This window comes from Trichosurus vulpecula, chromosome 6 (assembly GCF_011100635.1).
Source record: "Trichosurus vulpecula isolate mTriVul1 chromosome 6, mTriVul1.pri, whole genome shotgun sequence".
In the NCBI taxonomy this organism is placed as follows: domain Eukaryota; kingdom Metazoa; phylum Chordata; class Mammalia; order Diprotodontia; family Phalangeridae; genus Trichosurus; species Trichosurus vulpecula.
Window position 1 is genome coordinate 194,166,684 of NC_050578.1, and position 18,453 is coordinate 194,185,136.

Consider the following 18,453-nt stretch of genomic DNA (forward strand, 5'->3'; position numbering starts at 1 on the left):
TGTCTTACCTGTGACATTTTATAAACTCTTTAAATTCCAGATTTTGGAAATGTGACATTTTGTCAAGTCTTGTGGGTTTTTGCTAATACTGGGAGGGTAAGAAAATAAAGGGACTGCACTGTCATTGTCTCATTGTATCATTATGTCCTCTGTGGCAAATTCTGGCTTTCTTTAATGTCAATTTAATCTCTGAAATGGATTTATTTGCATGGGAACTTGGTGTCCCTGTCCTTCGGTTGCTGCAGAATACAAAATGAGATCAGCTTCGGGGATGCTGCTATCAGCTTCCTTGTGCAGGGATAGAGTCTGGTTTGGTTTGGGACTAGGATGTAGGAGGGCCTTGAGACTAGCAAAAAGCTAAGCATCAAATCAAGTACTAGGCAGGCAGAAACCCAAAGTGAAGGTATTGCTGTTGAGTCATTTCAGTTGAGATCAACTCTCTGTGGCCTCATTTGAGGTTTCTTGGCAAAAATCCTGTAGTGGTTTGCCATTTCTTTCTCCAGATCATTTTATGCATGAGGAAATTGAGGCAAACAAGGCAAAGTGACTTGCCTAAGGTCACTAAGTGTCTGAGGCCAGATTTGATCTCACAAAGAGGGGTCTTCCTGATTCCAAGCCCACATGTTCTATCCACTGAGTCACCTAGCTGCCCCTAGAGGTGAAGCTACACAGTCAATGTCCAGACCAGATTTGGGCTCTCTGCTTCCTGGTTCCAAGTCTCTTTCATGATATCACACTTCCTAGTTTGGTCATAAAACCACCATAACCTTCACCTTGGGTTTCCTCCTTGTAGCGAATCCTTGTGCTTTTTCCAATGACCCAGGATTAAATTGGAAAGGGGGAAGAAGGTGAGGAGTTGCCTAATGAGGTCCCACCTTGCATCTCTTTTTCTCTGGTCTGTTAGAAAATGGAATCCTCTCAAAAAAAACAAAACAAAATGAAACAACAACAAAAAACTAGACCAACTTAGCTCAGCTCAATTCAATAAACATTATTAAGCATTTAACTTTATGCAGAAACTTGGGGATATAACATGGGCACACGAGTAAATGCAAAGTAATTTGGAGGGAGCATGGACAGCTTGAAGGTTCAGGGAAAGCTTTATAGTCTAACTGGGCTGAGTGTTGAAGGACATTAAGCATCCTGACAAGTGGGATTACAAGGTGTGTTATAGCTCGACATCTTCTGAACCCCATGCCTGCAACCTTGCCTAACTGATCACCCAGCCAGTGGTCAATGACACACGCCCCTCTTCACCAAACAAACGATCCATGAGGAAGCCTTCTCCAACCCCTCTTAATTCCAGTGCCTCCCCTCAGTTAATTATCTCCCATTTGTCCTGTATATAACTTGTTTTCTCTATGTTTGTTTGCATGCTGTCTCCCCCATTAGATTGTAAGTTCCTTGAGGGAAGGGACTCTTTCTTGCCTCTTTTGTTTCACCAGCACTTAGCAGAGTGTCTGGCACATAGTAGGTGCTTAACAAATGTTGACTGAATTTCCTGAATTGGAGCCAAGCCTAACACAGACCTGTCTAGGGATTCAGGCTCAGGGTTAGAGAGATCTGAATGCAATGAGGCACTCATGGATCATTTAATGTAACAAAATGACTTTATTATATACATATGTATTTATTTATAACAAGATAAAAAGGATACAATTCACAAGGTTAAAAAAGTAGTAATTCAGATAAAACAGCTACCCTCCACATCTGTACATTGGCCACAACAGCTGGCAGCCAAGTTAGAAAGGAAATAGGAACCCCATTAAAACTTTGAACACCAACTCCTCACAGACTGGGCCTTTTATGCCTCAGGTCATTAGGAAACCTTCCTCACTTGTGTTTTCTCCATCATGAAGAAGTGGGCAGGGTGTGTGGTCTGGATGAATATATGACTCTGGTAGCACCAGCATGGGTTTTATATAGTCTGGGCTTGTTTCCCTTTAGTGAGGTAGGGGAGCTCTGCTCAGGACCATTCTTGTTTTGGAGGTGGGGCAGGGGTGGGGGTGGGGGGCTTTCCTCTAAAACCATGACAGTTTGTGAGTACAATGGATCTGTGTTCTTGTTTGCTCGGCACTCACTCTACCAAGTGAGACTGCAGTCTCTCTGTGTGATTTTTTTTCTGCATTCTTTCTCATAAGGTCTTTCTGTGCTATTTTATGTTTGTGTTTATATGTGTGTATATATATATATATATATGTATGTATGTATGTATGTATATATATATGTGTGTGTATGCACACAGTATATAGGGAAGTATATATATGCGTATATACATTTATGTACATATACATATATGCACACAGTGTGTATATAGGTATATATGTAAATATTTTATATACATATTTGTATCTACATATGTATATAAATACATATGTGTGTATGTGTGTATATGTGTATGTATTTGTTGTTGCTCAGTTGTTTCAGTTGCATCCAACTCTTTGTGAACACATTTTGGGGTTTTCTTGGCGAAGACACAGTAGGGGTTTGCCATTTCCTTCTCCAGCTCATTTTACAGATGAGGAAACTGAGGCATACAGGGTTCAGTGACTTGCCTAGGGTCAGATAGCTAGTAAGTGTCTGAGGCTACATTTGAACTCAGGAAGATGATTTTTCCTGACTCCAGGCCTCACACTCTATCCACTGCACCATCTAGCTACACGCACGTATGTGTGTGTATTATATCTATACATATGTGTATACATATATTTCATGGGCTCAACATTCTCAAAGAGCTTGCAATCGATATGCAATTTTAAGTAGATTAAATATAAGGCAATTTGAGGAGAGGCAGGTCATTAATAACTAGTCAGACCTACTTGCCTGGGAAGAATTCATTTGATCATAGATCGAGAGCTGGAAGGGATGGCTATCTACTACAACTCTCTCATTTTATGGTTGATGAAACTGAGACCTAGGGAGGTTAAATTATTTGCCCAAGGTTCCCCAGGTAGTAAGTTTCAGAGATGAGACTTGAACCCAGGTCCTCAGACCCCAGAACCAAAGGTCATTTTATGATTGTACTGTCCTGCCTTCCCTACGAAACAAGAGAGAAAGGACAAAAAGTCAGTGGGAAAATGTATCCCAAACTGCAGTGATAAAAAGCCCTAGAGCAGACATCATGTTCCAATTCCCACTTAAGACCCTGTTTCCCTCCCTTCTCTCTCGTGGTACCATAGAATTTAGGAGGGGCCTTCGGCGCCTTGAATGGGCCCGAGGTCGGGAACTGTTGGTAGGAGGGAGGAAAATATCAAAATGAAGAACAAAAGCAAGACTCTCTCTCAGTGGCTGGGGGCTCTCAGGTCCCTGGCAGCTCTGCTCAGGACCCCTTGTTCATCCATTGCAAAATGATGGACTTTAGGACCAGGGTCTTTGGGGGCATGTGCCCAGACTCTAGTAGGATCCCAGGGGAAAAAAATCATATATAAAAATCATATATAAATAAAGTGCAGAGCACAGTGCCTGGCACATAGTAAGTGCTATCTAAATGCTGCTATCACTAGTATTGAACCTGCTTTCTTGAGCAAATGCTTTCTTGGGATTTTCTTGACCTTGAGCAAGTCAGTTAATTTCCTCATCTGTGAAATGAAAGGGTTAGACTCTATGACCTCTAGTAGCATTTCCCAAAGTACTAGCAAAGGTTAGCAAACATCAAAAATCAAGGCTTCATTTCTTGTTCCTCGATGGAGAAAATTATAATAATATAGATTAAACTTAAAAAAAAAAAGGTAGAATAGCCTGCCTCCATAGGGAGTGAATTGTCCTTCCCACTAGAGAGTCTTTTAGTGGAGGTTGGGTGACTCTCGTTAGGGATGTTCTCAATGGGATGTGTGGGTTGAGTTGATGACCCCTAGGTCCCTCCTACCTTTGACAATCTTAAGACACACGACTCCACCTCTGACCCAGCCCTACGGGCTCCTTTCTCCCCCTCCTCCACCCTGAAGCCTGTGGCGAAATCAGCCCCACCAAAACACTCCTTCCTGGATATGTTGTCTCTCCCAAATTAAAAATAAGCTCTTTGAAGGGAGCAGCTGTATTTCTATCCCCAGTACTTAACAGTACCTGGTAAATAGTTGTTATTCAGTGGTGCCCAACTCTTCATGACCCGGTGGATCAACTGTCCATGGGGTTTTCTTGGCAAAGATCCTGTAGTGCTTTGCCATTTCCTTCTCCAGCTCATTTTACAGATGAGGAAACTGAGGCAAACAGCGTTAAGTGACTTGCCCAAAGTCATACAGCCAGAAAGTGTCCGAGGCCAGATTGGAACTCCGATCTTTCTGATTCCAGACCCAGTGCTCTATTGGCTGTGCCACCTAGCTTTTCCATTCCTAATTACTAAGATCAGAATGTCCCACTTTCACATGGCTTACAGATTGCTAAAGAATTTAGCAGAAGAATAAATGTAAAAGCTTCCTCTGCTGTAGAAAGCACTGACTTAAAGAAGTTAACATATTTGGAGGACCATTTCACTGGAGGAAGCAAAATTTCAAAAAGTCTTTAACCGAGAAAAGAGAAGGCTTGGTGGTGAACTAGAAGAGGGCATTCTGGGACTGGGATTTTCATGCGAGAAGGTTGGTTCTAGGAACAATTGCTTACGTATGCAAGTTAGGATGCCCAGAAACTGTCAAAGGGATTAGACTTGTTTGGTGGGGCCCCAGAGGGCAGAGTGAGCAGCAGTGGGTGGAAGCTGCCAGGAGGCACATTTAGGGTCCATGCCAGGAAAAACTTCCTAACAATGACAGCTATGCAAGAGCGGAACAGGCTTCCCAAGGAGATGGCACAACCCCTTTCACTGGGGGTCTGCGAGCAGAGGCCAGATCATTTGTCCGGCATGTGAGTAGTAAAGCAGCTAATGGAAATGGGGAAGAAACACTGGATGACAGATGTCCAAATCCTCCGTAACAAGCCTAGCATGAGAAAAATCAAGCTTGGCTTTAAAAAAAGTATACTATGGGTCAGTTGAAGATATGATCTATACTTACAGATATCAATAATGCTCATAATAATAATGTACATTTGCATTAGCTCTGTATAGTTTACAAAACACTTTACATTTTATCTCATTTCATCTCTCCAAGAGCCATATCAGCTAAGTGCAATCATTCTCCCCACTTTACAGAAGAGAAAAATGGAGGCAAACAGGGGTTAAATGACTTGCCCAGGGTCACACAGCTAGTAAGTATCTGAGGTCATATTTGAACTCAAGCCTTCCTGACTCCAGGCCCAGCACTCTATCCACTGAGCTACCTAGATGACTTCAAGGCAAACAAAGGTTAAGTGACTTGTCCAAGGTCATACAGCTAGCATCTGAGGTCAAATTTGAATTCCGGTCTTGCTCTAGGCCCAGTGTTCAATCCACTGCACAATCTGGGAGCCTACCCCATCCCCATGTCTATGTTGAAGTTGTCAGATCCCTTCCATCTCACACATTATCATTGTACCATTAGGAAGTACAAAAAGAGCTGGTGAACATTTTGTGGACCTGTTCAAACTTTCATAGGTGTTGGAAAGGTCCCCAGAATGAAAAGAGAAACAAGATGATTTTAATTAACTAATCCACGCCTCCTCCCAGAGGAAACAAAACACTCTGTTTTAGGAAAGTTCAACATGATATTCATTCACCCTTGAGAATAGGACCTGAAATCTAAATGGAGACATTTTTCCCAATAATGGTGCAATGTTCAATTTGAAGACGTGGAAATACTACCAGGATAAATGCAGTCAGGCATATAGAAATAGAAGCATCATGTTTTCTGGAAAGACCAGATCTTAGGCCCTTATTAGGATGTAAATCAATGTTCCTTGGGATTTTTGGGATTTTTTTTTTAGTAGAAAGAGGGTACAAATGTACACATGACACTTTAGTGTTCCATCACAGAGAAATACTAATTAAAAACTCATTTACAACGAATATCATATTTCTAACTTGATTCAATAACTACTTATTGCTAAATATTAGAACACCTAAGTAGAACATAATTGTTGTAAATTATTTTTATAAAATTTTTATGAGACTTAAGAGTGCCCATGTTTTGAAATTAAACCAGCTCGCTTTTGAAATGTTGTCCGAGTTTTGAGAGATTTTCTCCTTAACATGTGTGCCTTCTCTGTACTGTCTTAGATAAATGCAGATTAATACTGCAAAAAAAAAAAAAATAAAGACACCTCAAAATTCAGTTCTACAGACTCTGCAGGCTGGTTCCTCAGGTTGTCCTACACACTGAATGAGTTGAACAGCCCTGTGACAAGAGAAAAAAAAAAGCATTTAGTTATAGTAGTAATAGCAAACACAACTCACATTTCCATAGGGCTTTAAGGATTGCCAAGTACTTTCCTCATTCTAATGCTGTAAGCTGGGCAATGCTAGTATTATCATCCTCATCTTAGAAGTAAGGTCATAATTGAATAGCTTGTCCAGGGATGGGGAACCTGCGGCCACATGTGGCCCTCTAGGTCCTCAAGTGTGGCCCTTTGGCTGAATCCAAACTTCACAGAACAAATGTCCTTAATAAAAGGGTTTGTTCTATAAAACTTGGACTCAGTCAAAAGGCTGCACCTGAGGACCTAGAAGGCCACATGTGACCTTGAAGCTACCCCTGAGCTTGTCCAAAGTGGGATATCTTGATTGTTACATGACAGTCAGAATCTAAGAGTTATTTTTCACTTGTTTTAGTGGTCTCCGACTATTCATTGCGATTTTCTTGGCAAAGATCCTAGAGTGGTTTGCCATTTCCTTCTCCAGCTCATCTTACAGATGAGGAAACTGAGACAAACAGGGTGAAGTGACTTGCCTAAGGTGACTAAGTGTCTGAGGCCAGATTTGAAATCACAAAGATGAGTCTTCCTGATTCCAAGCCCAGGGCTCTATCTGCTGAGCCACCTAGCGGCCCCAAGTCTAGGAGCAGAAGTTTAGAATACATAAATTTTCTGTTTTTGTGGGGATGTGCTAAAGAATGAAAACTTTAGCCTGTCGTGCAAGGGTATCCATGACAGGGATTCAACTTTACATTGTAGTCTTATCTCAAATTTCTCCCCATCAGAAATTCTAAAAATCCTGCCAAAGGAATTGTCATGTCCCAAACTCATATTCACTCATATTCACATTCACCCTATCCCCTACAACTCCACAGAGATGGGAAACCTGTGGCCTTCTATCTAATTGGATTCAGTTGAAAGGCCACACTCAAGGACCAAGAAAACTACATGTGGCCTGAAGGCCGCAGCTTCCCCACCCCTGGCCTAGAATGACCACTGACTACGAGGGCCTGGAGATCTATGACAGAGAAATAAATGCCTTAGAATAGAAATAACAACTCAAAAACTGTTCATCAAGGAAGGTCGAGTCTATGGCTGATTTTGAAATATAGATTCTTCACCAATAAACCTTTCTGTATTTGCAGGCAGTAGAGATTTATGGTGGTTCACAGCATGGCTGAGCCCACAAGATTTCCTTAGGGACATAGATAACACAAGGAGCACAGAAACACCCAGGGAGTCCACTGAGGAACATTGACCCCCACTGCCCCTGACTCAATTTCCCCTTTCTTTCTTAAAAAATCACTTCTGCAACAGCAGTATAGACCAGTCATAGAAACACCATCCCATAAGTTCTGCTTCTCCTCACTTTTATCCACAACCTGCGGCAGCCCCAGAGGGAGAAAAGACTAGTACATTCTTCAAAACTTCTGGAAACAGCACACCTCCCTTTCTGCCCCATCTGCTTAGCAGCCCTGGCTTCTTTAGTGCCCTAACACCTCATTATCCAACTCCTTTGAGATCTTAGCCATCCCATAAGGCCTAGCTCCATTCTTACCTGTCTGAGAAGCTTTTTCCCAATGCTCTCCACCCAGAAAAGAATCTCTCCCTCCTCAGATATTCATAACACTTTATTTGTTCCTCTCCCAAACACTTCTATTCTGTTTTGTATTGTTACTTAAAGTAATTGGGACAATAGCTTCAGAAACAAAATAAAACCCACAGATGTGAACAGCATTTTTACGTAGTAGTGACACAATCTAGGAGCAAATAAATGAAAAGACCTTAGGGATCTCAGAGGCCAGCTAGTCTAACCCCTTCATTTTACAGATAAGGAAACAGAGGCCCAGACAAGTTAAGTGACTTGCCCAAAATCATACAAGTAGGAAGCATCAGAGGTGGGATTTGAACCTAAAGTTGTTACAGAGCCAGCAAACACTCTCTTTGCTACCATACTTTAAGTCTCATTTAAAAGAACAACATGCATGAAATATCTGAGAGTCACTAGCCATTCTGGCAGCTAGGAGGAGCAGTGGATAGAGCGTTGGGCTTGGAATAGGGAAGACTCATCTTTGGGAGTTCAAATCTGGTCTCAGACATTTACTAGCTGTGTGACCCTAGGCAAGTCACTTGTTTGCCTTCATATGTAAAGTGAGCCAGAGAAGGAAAGAGCAAACCACTCCAGTATCTTTGGCAATGAAACCCCAAATGGGGTCACAAAGAGTCAGACATGACTGAAATAACTGAATAACAACAAATCAAAGAATACTCAGTACCTCTCTAGACACAATCATAAAATAGTCCCTAAAGGGGGAAAAAAAGAATCATATTATAATTATTTCTGCAGATGGCCTAGTCATTTGCAAGATGACACAGTAGACTGAGTGCTGGGCTTAGAGTCAGGAAGACCTGAGTAAAATCCAGCCTCAGATGCTTACTAACTGTTGGGCCGTGGGCAAGTCACTTAACCTCTGTTTGCCTCAGTTTCCTCATCTGTAAAATGGAGATAACAGAAGAACATACCTCTCAGAGTTGTTGTGAGGATCAGATGAGATAATAATTATAAAATGTTTAGTGCAGTGCCTGACACATAGTAAGCATTATATAAATGTTAACTAACTTCATACTAGGATATTGGTACCTGAGGGGCAAAGACTGTGTGCTGTTATTCATCTTATTCATCTGTGTGTCTTCCCTAAAGCTTTGAATATAGTAGATGCTTAATGTTGGTTCATTGAAAAATCCAATTTCCTCTCCATTGAATGATTTTTAAATGTAGCCTAATTTAAGCTTTATTTATGGCCAAATGTAAATCCATAGACACATACTAGATAAAGTATCGGGATGATGTTTCAAAGGGAAAAGTATTACACAAAGGATTTGACCTCTTAGAACTGTGGATTTTGAGCAGGAAAGAATCTTAGAAGTTGTCCAGCCCAACCCCTTCATTTTATAGATGAGGAAAATGAAGCTCAGGCAGGCCTAAGTGGATTACCCAAGGTCACAAAGATATGGTTATAAGCAGCATTTGAACCCAGGTCCTCAAAATCCAGCCATTCCTCTTTCTGCAATACTCTGCTGAAATAGCTACGCTGCCACAGTGAAATGCAAAGGAAACTGGAAACATGGTAAACCAGATGTTCCCGGCCTTTTGAGGGAGAATAGCAATTTTCTTATTTACTTAAAGAAACATTGAGATCAAAGTCCAGCAGACCAATAATAAGGCTTTTGTGTGCCGTGGGCATGGTTGCAAAATTATGTTCTGTTTGAGTTCCTAACCTCTAAAGGTTTTGACCCTTTGCTGTAAACACAGTCTTGACTTATCACAAAATAAATTCCTACATACTGTGGAAAGCAAAATTTTCTAATAAAAAAATGTGCATTTTTAAATATTAAAAAGTATCCCTTAGGCCTCCCTTTGAGTAGTATCCTAGACAGTTGCTGACCTTGAGTGTGACTATAGTACCAGCTCTGATGGTCAGGTCCATGATTCAGGGATGAGAGGGTAGCATTGCTTGGGAATTATAACCACTTCTAAAGGAGAGGGAGGTGTGGCTGGAAGTTGCGCCCAGAATCTGTACCCTTCCCTACAGTATTTCAGATTGAAAGGGATCATAATGCTGGCTTCTAACCAAACTCCAGATGAATTTGAGTTTAGCATTTCTCTATGTGGAATAGACTGACCTAACCACATTTTCTAATTCCCAGTAAACATAATATTATTTTTAATGATCACGATTGGGGAGAGAGGGTAGTTGAGTTGTGGGATCAAAAAGACAGAACTTGCTGCCATCAGACTTAACAATGGCACCAGTTCTTTTCCCACTGTGAGGTTTCCTGTAAGTAGCTTATAAAAGTAGGAAGAATCCAGCACCTCTGAAATTGTGTCCCTACACTGATTTTTATTTTATGGTTGTAGAATTGCATATATTGAAGGGAGAAAATGCAAGGGACCCTTGAGGCAGAATATTACAGTTTGGAGAGTCTGGTCACCCAAGTGGCTTTCCCAGCATGCTTTTGTTTATGTGCTCCTAAAATCAGCATCCCTGGGAACAGCTTTGTGCATTGGACTGTGCAGCTCTGGGATTCTGGGATTTTATGAAAGATACTGAGCAATTAACTATGTCACAGTCAATGAGAGCTGTATTCTTGAGAATTCCTTCTAAGTCCTTCCTTGTTCTCTTGGATATGCTTCTGCTAGAGATCAGGAGACCCAGATAAGTTAAAAAAAAAAAAGCTGCAACGATCTCAGTCTTCAGGTGATTCTTTTATAGGATGCCATTGGCCCAAGTGACAGTTTACCACATATAAAGCCACTAAAATATTCTGATCCAAATTGTGAAAATCAGAAAAATTTTTATGGAGGGGGAGAGATTTGGAGAAATGGATTTTATTTCATTGAATCCATTCAAAGTAGCCCTAACATTTATAGATCTCATTCATTCATTCATTCATTCATTCATCATCTATTAAGTGCAAAGCAATGCGCTAGATACTTTAGAAGATAGGAAGAAAATTAAGACACAGTCCCAGCCTTTAAGGGTCTTACAGTTTGGCCTCATTAAATTTTGATCATTTCTCAGCTCCCTTCCACCTAAAAAAAAATTAGAATGTTTTTCTATGAGATTAGCCAAAAATCCCTGATTTTAAAGCCTGCCTGGGACCAGCCCTTCCTACCTTAGAAGCTTTCAGATAATATTCTCGTCTAGCCAACATCCAGATTCAGTCTTTTCATTCCTATCCATCTACCAGGTGGGAGTAAAAAACTTGTGGGGAACTGTGCTTAGAGCAAAGACAATGACCTCTTAGTAATAAGGCTGGGAACAGGGAGAAGAAAAGATGCAAAAAAGGGGAAGCAGGGGCTGATATTAATCAGATAACAAACCTTTATTAATTTATTAAACATTTACTACATGCCAGCACTGTGTAAGCATTGGCGATATGAAGAAAGGCAAAAACACAGTCCCTGCCCTCAAGAAGTACACATTCTAATGGGAGAGACCACATGAAAAAATCATATATATGTATATATTTGTATGTATACACACACACACACACACACACACGCACACACAATGTAAGTGGAAGGTAGCCTCAGAGGAATGGCATTAGAGATGGAGAGGTGAGGGGGTCAGGGAAGAGGATGAAAGAGACTGAGAGGGGCCACCTGCAGGAGGCGAGATTTCAGCTGAATCTTGAAGGAGCAAACCCAGGAGGCTAAGGTGAAGAGAGAGGGAATTCCAAGGATGGGAAATAGCCATTGCAAAAGCAAGAACAATAGCTCTCCTTTGAGGTCTTCCAAATATTTTTCACAATCATCCTTTGAAATAGGCAGTACAACTAATAATTCCCCCATTTTCAAATGAGAAATCAATCTCAGAGTCAAAGGATCTGGATTCAAAATTTACCTTCTTCACCTGTAAGACCTTGGGTAAGTCATTTAACCTCAGCCTTAAATTCTTTACCTATAAAATGAAGTAACAGGATGAGATGGCCTTGGAGGTCCTTCCAGTGCTAAAATTGAATGATCCTATGACCTGAGGGTAGCAAGTAGCAGAACCAAGAGCCCAGCTCATGTCTTCTGACTCAAGACCCAGTAGTATCTCCACTGCACCAAGGACTTCTTGCACTGAATGTACCAGAAACAACGTCTCTAGTCTTTGGCATGATGTAGAAGGCTCACTGGCACATATTTCCAGGTCAGTGAGGAGAACAGGGAAAATATTTCTCAGAAAGTTAAGATGCAGTTTCTTTCTGTTTGTAGAGAAAGCAATTACCTGTGGTCATCCTCACAGGAGAATGTAATGTTCTTGCCTTCTATAATAGATTTCAGCTCCTTGATGGAAGACCCTGAGCATGAGTCACTAGAAGGGAAAAAAAGAGATGATGAACATGAACCCCGAAGATCCAAATCTTCCCTGACTCCTGACTATTTTCCATGCAGGCTCAGTTTCCCTAGGAGTGGTTGCTTTTGAATGCATTCTGACAACCACAACATCTCACTGATGCATCATGAAATGATATTGTGTAAACTGTTGTCATTTAATACTCAGATTACCTTGGCTGTTCCCCAATGTTGTGCATCACCCAAATCTTCATCAAATGAACTTTCTTTGGATTCAAATGGTGAACCTCCACACTTCCGAAAATGCTGAGGCAGAAGGGACACAGAACAGAACACAGCTTTCAATAGCAAATTCAAGATGCTGGCACACTTTAACTGGCTGTTAGAAATTATTACCCACTTAGCACAAGGGACAATAAACTACCATTTGGGATAAAAGGCACGATTTCTATGCTGAAATGCAGCGTTTAGTCATTCATCCATATGACCTTTCTCTCCGCCACAATGCCCTCCGTCTTAAGCCAATAATGGGCATGTCAAGCTATGCCCTGGGACTGATCTCTCGAAACATCAGCAAATATCTTCCCAGAAGCACGAGTGGAAGTCATGGAGTGAATCCTTCTCATTATAAATTGTCACAATTCAGAGTTAGTCCCACTTTTGAGAGCATTTCCTAGGTCCTTTTGTCGATCCAGATATATATATATATATATATATATATATATATATATATATATATGTGTGTGTGTGTGTGTGTGTGTGTGTGTGTATGTGTGTGTATACACACACATATGTACACACATATATATATGTATATGCATACATATATATTTATATACATATATTCATACATACACGCTTCATTTCTAGCCTGCAGCCCATTCCCATGATCCTTCTTCAGGCATTTCTGAAAGCAATGCTACATTAATCACTGGCAGACACTAGTTCTAACACCAATAAGGGAGTCTTGCAAGAACTTGTGCCATGTATTAGCAACTTGACTATAGTGCTCTGGAACATGAGAGTTTTTTCTTTTTACCCAAGGCCCTCAAGGGGAATAAAATAAGAGATAAATACATTTTTCACCTCAGAATTGACTTCATATTGAGAAAGACATTTGATCAATAGATCAAATATTTTTTGATCTTAAACCTCTAGTTACACGCTGGCGAGGGGAGAAAGGGAGTTCAGGAAAAGGAAGTACTAGGAGAGATTACTCTGTGCCCAGCACTGTGCTAGAAAATAATAGTAAAGTTTAAGAAATAGCCCCTGCTTTCATGATGCTCATAATAGAGAGATGCAAACGAAACTCATACGCATGGGTTAATTAAAGAACAATTAAGTACAGGAAAGCTATGTAGTCTAGTGGAAAAGGTACAGGACTTAAAAGGGCCTGGATTTAGATCCTTCCATGACTACCTTCATCCTTGACGTTGGAGAAATGACTGCCTTTCTCTGGGTCTGTTTCCTCATCAGTAAAATAAGGGAAGTAGACTAGAGCAGTGGTGTGAAACATATAAAGAAATTTATCCCTGCAAGTCACATATTGATTTAGAAAACCACAAATTAACATTATCTGTGTTGTGTTTCATTTTCATTTATTTTGTTAAATATTTCCCCATTACATTTTGATCTGGTTTGATGGCACTCACAGTTTTGCCTTGGTGGTGAGTTTGACACCTCCAGATGAGATGACCTCAATAGTCCCAACACTAAAATATATGATACTCTGATCTTTAAAGAGCCCTGGATTTGGAGTCAGAGGGCTTTGGTTCACACAGTAGGCCTTTAAAACACTTGTTCACCTCCACCTAATAGAGTTTCTTCCTTCAAGACTCAGATCAAGCAGCAGCTTTTATATGAAGCCTTTCCTTATTCCCCCAATTGCTAGTACCCTCTTTTCCAAACTCTATTTTTTATTTATTGTATCTATTTACTTTTTTCAGGCTGTATATATTTTCACATGTGTTTGTCACCTCTCTATTAGAATGTCAGCTCCTTGCCAGTAGGGATTAGTCCTTCTTTGTAGTTATATCCCCAGCCCCTAGGACAGTGCCTGGTAGCTAAAAGGTGCTTGGTTAAATTGAACATAATGAAACAACACTTCAGGAGACTTAGTCTAGTAACAGGACCCAGAATTTTAACTTTTTTTTGGCCCAGAGCTTCAAGACAAAAGAGACTGAATCATAAATCCTTCAAGACTGAAATTTAACTAGCCAGAATATAAAGCTCACACGTGCATATACATAATCTCACACGTACACACAAGACACAACAACAACAACAGGTACCTGCTGTTCCCAAAGGCATGGTTGATTGATCCATTGAGCATCACATGGACAACACCACAGACTGCTTCTGCAAACTGAAAACATGCCCACCATTCTTCAGTGTGACAACGTTTGGCTTGACTAGGCAATTATACAGAAATAGTTGGATGATTTAAACATTAAGAAAATCTCTTATTGACAGGAAGAAAAACTGCTGCAAGATTAGGGAACAGTAGGGAAAGCATAGTGCTGTTTTAGGGAATAGCTGAAGGAAAGAGCAATTAATCGTCCCAGCACTTACCTTAGGGGATTCGAGCATGCCAGAGAGTAGGAAAGGGGCTGCTGTATGGACGAGAGGTGGGAAGAGGTTATGTGGATACCGACCGACATTTAGATGTAAGAGAACAGAGCAATGAGAGAGTGTTTGGTGAGTCAGTGGGATGCTTGCAGGAAACAAAGGAAGATGTGATATGGCCATGGTTCCTACAGTGTTTGATCCTGGATCCCCTGCCTTTGTGTGTTATTGTGGTGAGTGTGGACATTCACAGGTGTCTGTGTTCAGTCCTCCAAGCTCACACACAAGCATGCACAAGACCTGGGGAAATGACAGTCGGATCCAATCTAGCATAGCCCATCTGAATGATAATAGCTGAGTTTACTTCTGTTTTCCCATCCCCAGAGAAGTCATTGGGAAGATGTAAAGATGTAACATTTATCATGGCTTAAATTCTGGAAAGAAAATAGTGATTATTTTAGCAAATGAATGTGTGAACTCATTAGCAAATGTATTTTTCCACTCTAATTTGGTTGAAGAGCAATATTCCCAATCTTTCTGGATTCTGGTGAAGTGTTGAAAAGCAGAATTTAAAGGCAACATAGTACAGTGTAAAAAGAGGGAGGGGAAGAAAGAGAGAAGGAAAGAGAAGGGAGAGAGAGAAATAAAGAGGAAAGAATGAGAGAGAGAGACCAAGATAAAGAGACAGAGAGATAGAGAGTCAGAAGACATAGGATGTGCATTTCCTGGTTCTCCAAGAATTAACATTTGAGGCAGTTTGGGGTAGGAAGATAGGCCATCCCCAAGGGATGATCTGCCCGCCTCACACTCTACTTCTAAACCAACTCCCTAGTCACAATTTTTTATTATAGATTCCTGGGATAGAAATAGATGAGAAATCCAAATAAATTTACAAGCTCTCAACAACTTCTAGTTTACTTTGGTGGGAAGACAGCATTTTTAAGCCATAAAACAGCAGTAATAAGAAGGTTAATGCAAAAATAATTTTTAAAAAAATATAGCCCTGAGAGGAAGCTAGATAGTGCAGTAGATAGACTACTAGCGCTGGAGTCAGGAGGACCTGAGATCATATCTGGCCTCAGATACTTACTAGCTGTGTGACCCTGGGCAAGTCACTTAACCCTGATTGGCTCCCCTCCCCCCAAAAAATATGTATGACAGAAAGAGAGAAAGAGAGAGAGAGAGGCCTAAATTTTCTATTTATCAGCTATATGACCTAACACTTAACATCAATGAACTTAGTTTCCTCATCTGTAAAATTGAGATAATAATGAGCTCTCTCTCTCATTCTCTCTTTCTGTCTCCCTCCCTCTTTCCTTCCTTCCTTCCATCCATCCCTCCCTCTCTCTCTGTCAAGATTTTTATGAGGATCAAAAAAGCTATTTAATGACTTGACAAGGACCTGCTAAAATTTAGTTAGCTTTCCTAAAAGCAAGTGAGAATATTAATTTGAATCGATAAAATGAAGAGTCTGACTTTAGTCTACAGTTTTTTGCTTCCTTGTAATTCCCTTTGGGCTATGCCCATGTTCTGTGCTATGGTTGTGGTTGTTGTTTCAGTCATTTTTTGGTAACATGGGACTCTTCATGACCATATTTGGGGTTTTCTTGGAAAACATAATGGACTGGTTTGCCATTTCCTTCTCCAACCCATTTTACAGATGAAGAAGGCAAATAGGATTAAGTGACTTGCCCAGGATCATACAGCTAGTAAGTGTCTGGGGTCACATTTGAACTCAAGTACTCCTGATTCCAGGGCTGTCTCACTGTGCACTGTACCACCTATGATAAGAAGGTAGTAAAACAGATGATATACAGATGAGAAGAAACAAGGCAAACAGAAGTTAGAAAGAAGTGAAACTGATAGATGAAAGATCAAAAACTGAGACACAGACGGAATGGGAAGCAGTAGAAAGAAGATTGAATTTGAAACCAGAACTGGAACGCCAGTTCTTACGCTTACCAGTTATATGACCTTGAACAAGTAACATTCCTTCTCACGACCTCAGGATCTACATGTCTAAAATGAGGAAGTTGGACCAGAAGATGTCTGTCTCTTTTAAATCGAAATCCTATCAGACTTTTCTCTTCACTTCATCACCTTTTTCTCACTTGGGTTCTACTATCCTGGATGTGGCTAGTCATTGCAAAATGATATGGGAAATCCCCAGACCTACAGAAGTTCAGGAGAGCCCAGGGCATTTTAAATTGAGATTAGCATTGCTCACCACTACAGGGTTACTCCTGCCTGTAACAAGTCAGCTTGTATTATCTGAATTTAAACTTGATGTTTAACACCATTTAAGCTCCAGAATGGGGCAGCTAGGTGGTGCAATGGATAGAACACTGTGCCTGGAGTCAAGAAAACTCATTTTCCTGAGTTCAAATCTGACCTCAGATGCTTACCAGCTGTGTAACTCTGGGTAAGTCACTTAAACTCTGTTTGCCTCAGTTTCTCCATCTCTAAAATGAACTGGAGAAGGAAACGGCAAAAACCACTCCAGTATCTTTGCCAAGAAAACCCCAAATGGGGTCACGAAGAGCCAGGCATGACTGAAACAACTCAACAAAGGTTTGCTCCAGGTGAAACCGACCTTTCCCTCCCTTCATCACTGTCATCTCTCCCTACACCTCCATACTCAACTGCAGAAATATTTTATTTGATTTTAAATCAGTCTTTGGCTTTCCCAATGGAGAATGGGCAGAATCTCAGAATTTGTGATATACGATAAAGCTTTAGACTGAGAATCAGAAGAAATAACTTGGCTCCAAACAGCTGTGTGACTCAAAAGAAGTTGCTTAACCTCTCTGGGATTCAGGTCCCTCCTCAGTGAAATGAAGGGTTGGATTACATGACCTCGCAGTTTCCTTTCAGCTCTTACATTTTATGAATCTAATCAGGTTCAATAATTACAAATAAAAAAAGAGCCACTGGTTTGGGCACTATCACTTACATTTTCACAGCTCATGATATCCCTGAGTTAAAGATAGTACAAGCTTTATTTCTATTTTATAGATAAGAAAACTGAGGCACACAGAGTCATATGGTGAACAAGTAGCATAGCTTTAAACTTTGGTCTTCTTACTCCAAGGTCTAATACCCTTTATTCTATGATACTTTGCCAGGATATGTTAATATCTGTGCAAAGGAAGATATTTACCCTACAGCTGACTTAAATGCCGCCCTTCAGTTTTTAATCATTTTTTCCTAACAGACCTTACTCTCCTCTAACATCTCCTAATTCTCATGCATTTATCGTGTTCTATTTTGTACTATAGTTACTCCTGAATGTGAAATCCACCCATTAAACTATAGGCTCACTGAAGGCAACTCTTTCCCTTCCCTGACCGCATCACTTAGCAGAATGCTCTGTATACTTCATCAAAGATGTCTGATTTCATTAGTGTGCTCATTTCCTCAACGACAGCAGATCACAAAACTTATGAATGATGCCTTATTAAAATAGTTTTTGAAGATTGCTGTGGCCAAAAATTTCATCTCCCTGAGGCCAACCCTGTGATGGGCCTGCCTAAGCAGAAGTAAGTTCATTCTTGGATGACAGATATACAATCCACCCCAGGCCTGTCCTCAAAGCCTTTTCAGCTTGCCTGGACTTGCCAGAGTTCATGTTCTGCTGGCAGAGCCTTTAAGAACCCATGGTGGCAAGGCAAAGCCAAGATGGCAGAGTAAAGGCAGGGAATCACCTGAACTTTCCCCCAAACCCCTCCAAATAGCGTTGAAAATGACTCTAAACAAATTCTAGAGCAGCAGAACCCACAAAAAGAAGG

At 40.7% G+C, this 18,453-nt stretch overlaps 1 protein-coding gene across 1 annotated transcript in view; it reads right to left on the reverse strand.

Moving 5' to 3' along the window:
- Positions 1-1,591: 1,591 nt before the first annotated feature.
- Positions 1,592-18,453, reverse strand: part of CD38 (CD38 molecule) — a 94,730-nt gene continuing 77,868 nt past the window's right edge. The window contains exons 5-8 of the mRNA XM_036763632.1: positions 14,392-14,465; positions 12,314-12,406; positions 12,033-12,119; positions 1,592-6,239 (exon numbers count right to left, since the gene is read on the reverse strand). Of these exons, the coding sequence (XP_036619527.1) occupies positions 6,167-6,239; positions 12,033-12,119; positions 12,314-12,406; positions 14,392-14,465 (327 nt within the window). The 3' untranslated portion in view covers positions 1,592-6,166. The remainder of the gene's footprint in view (positions 6,240-12,032; positions 12,120-12,313; positions 12,407-14,391; positions 14,466-18,453) is intronic.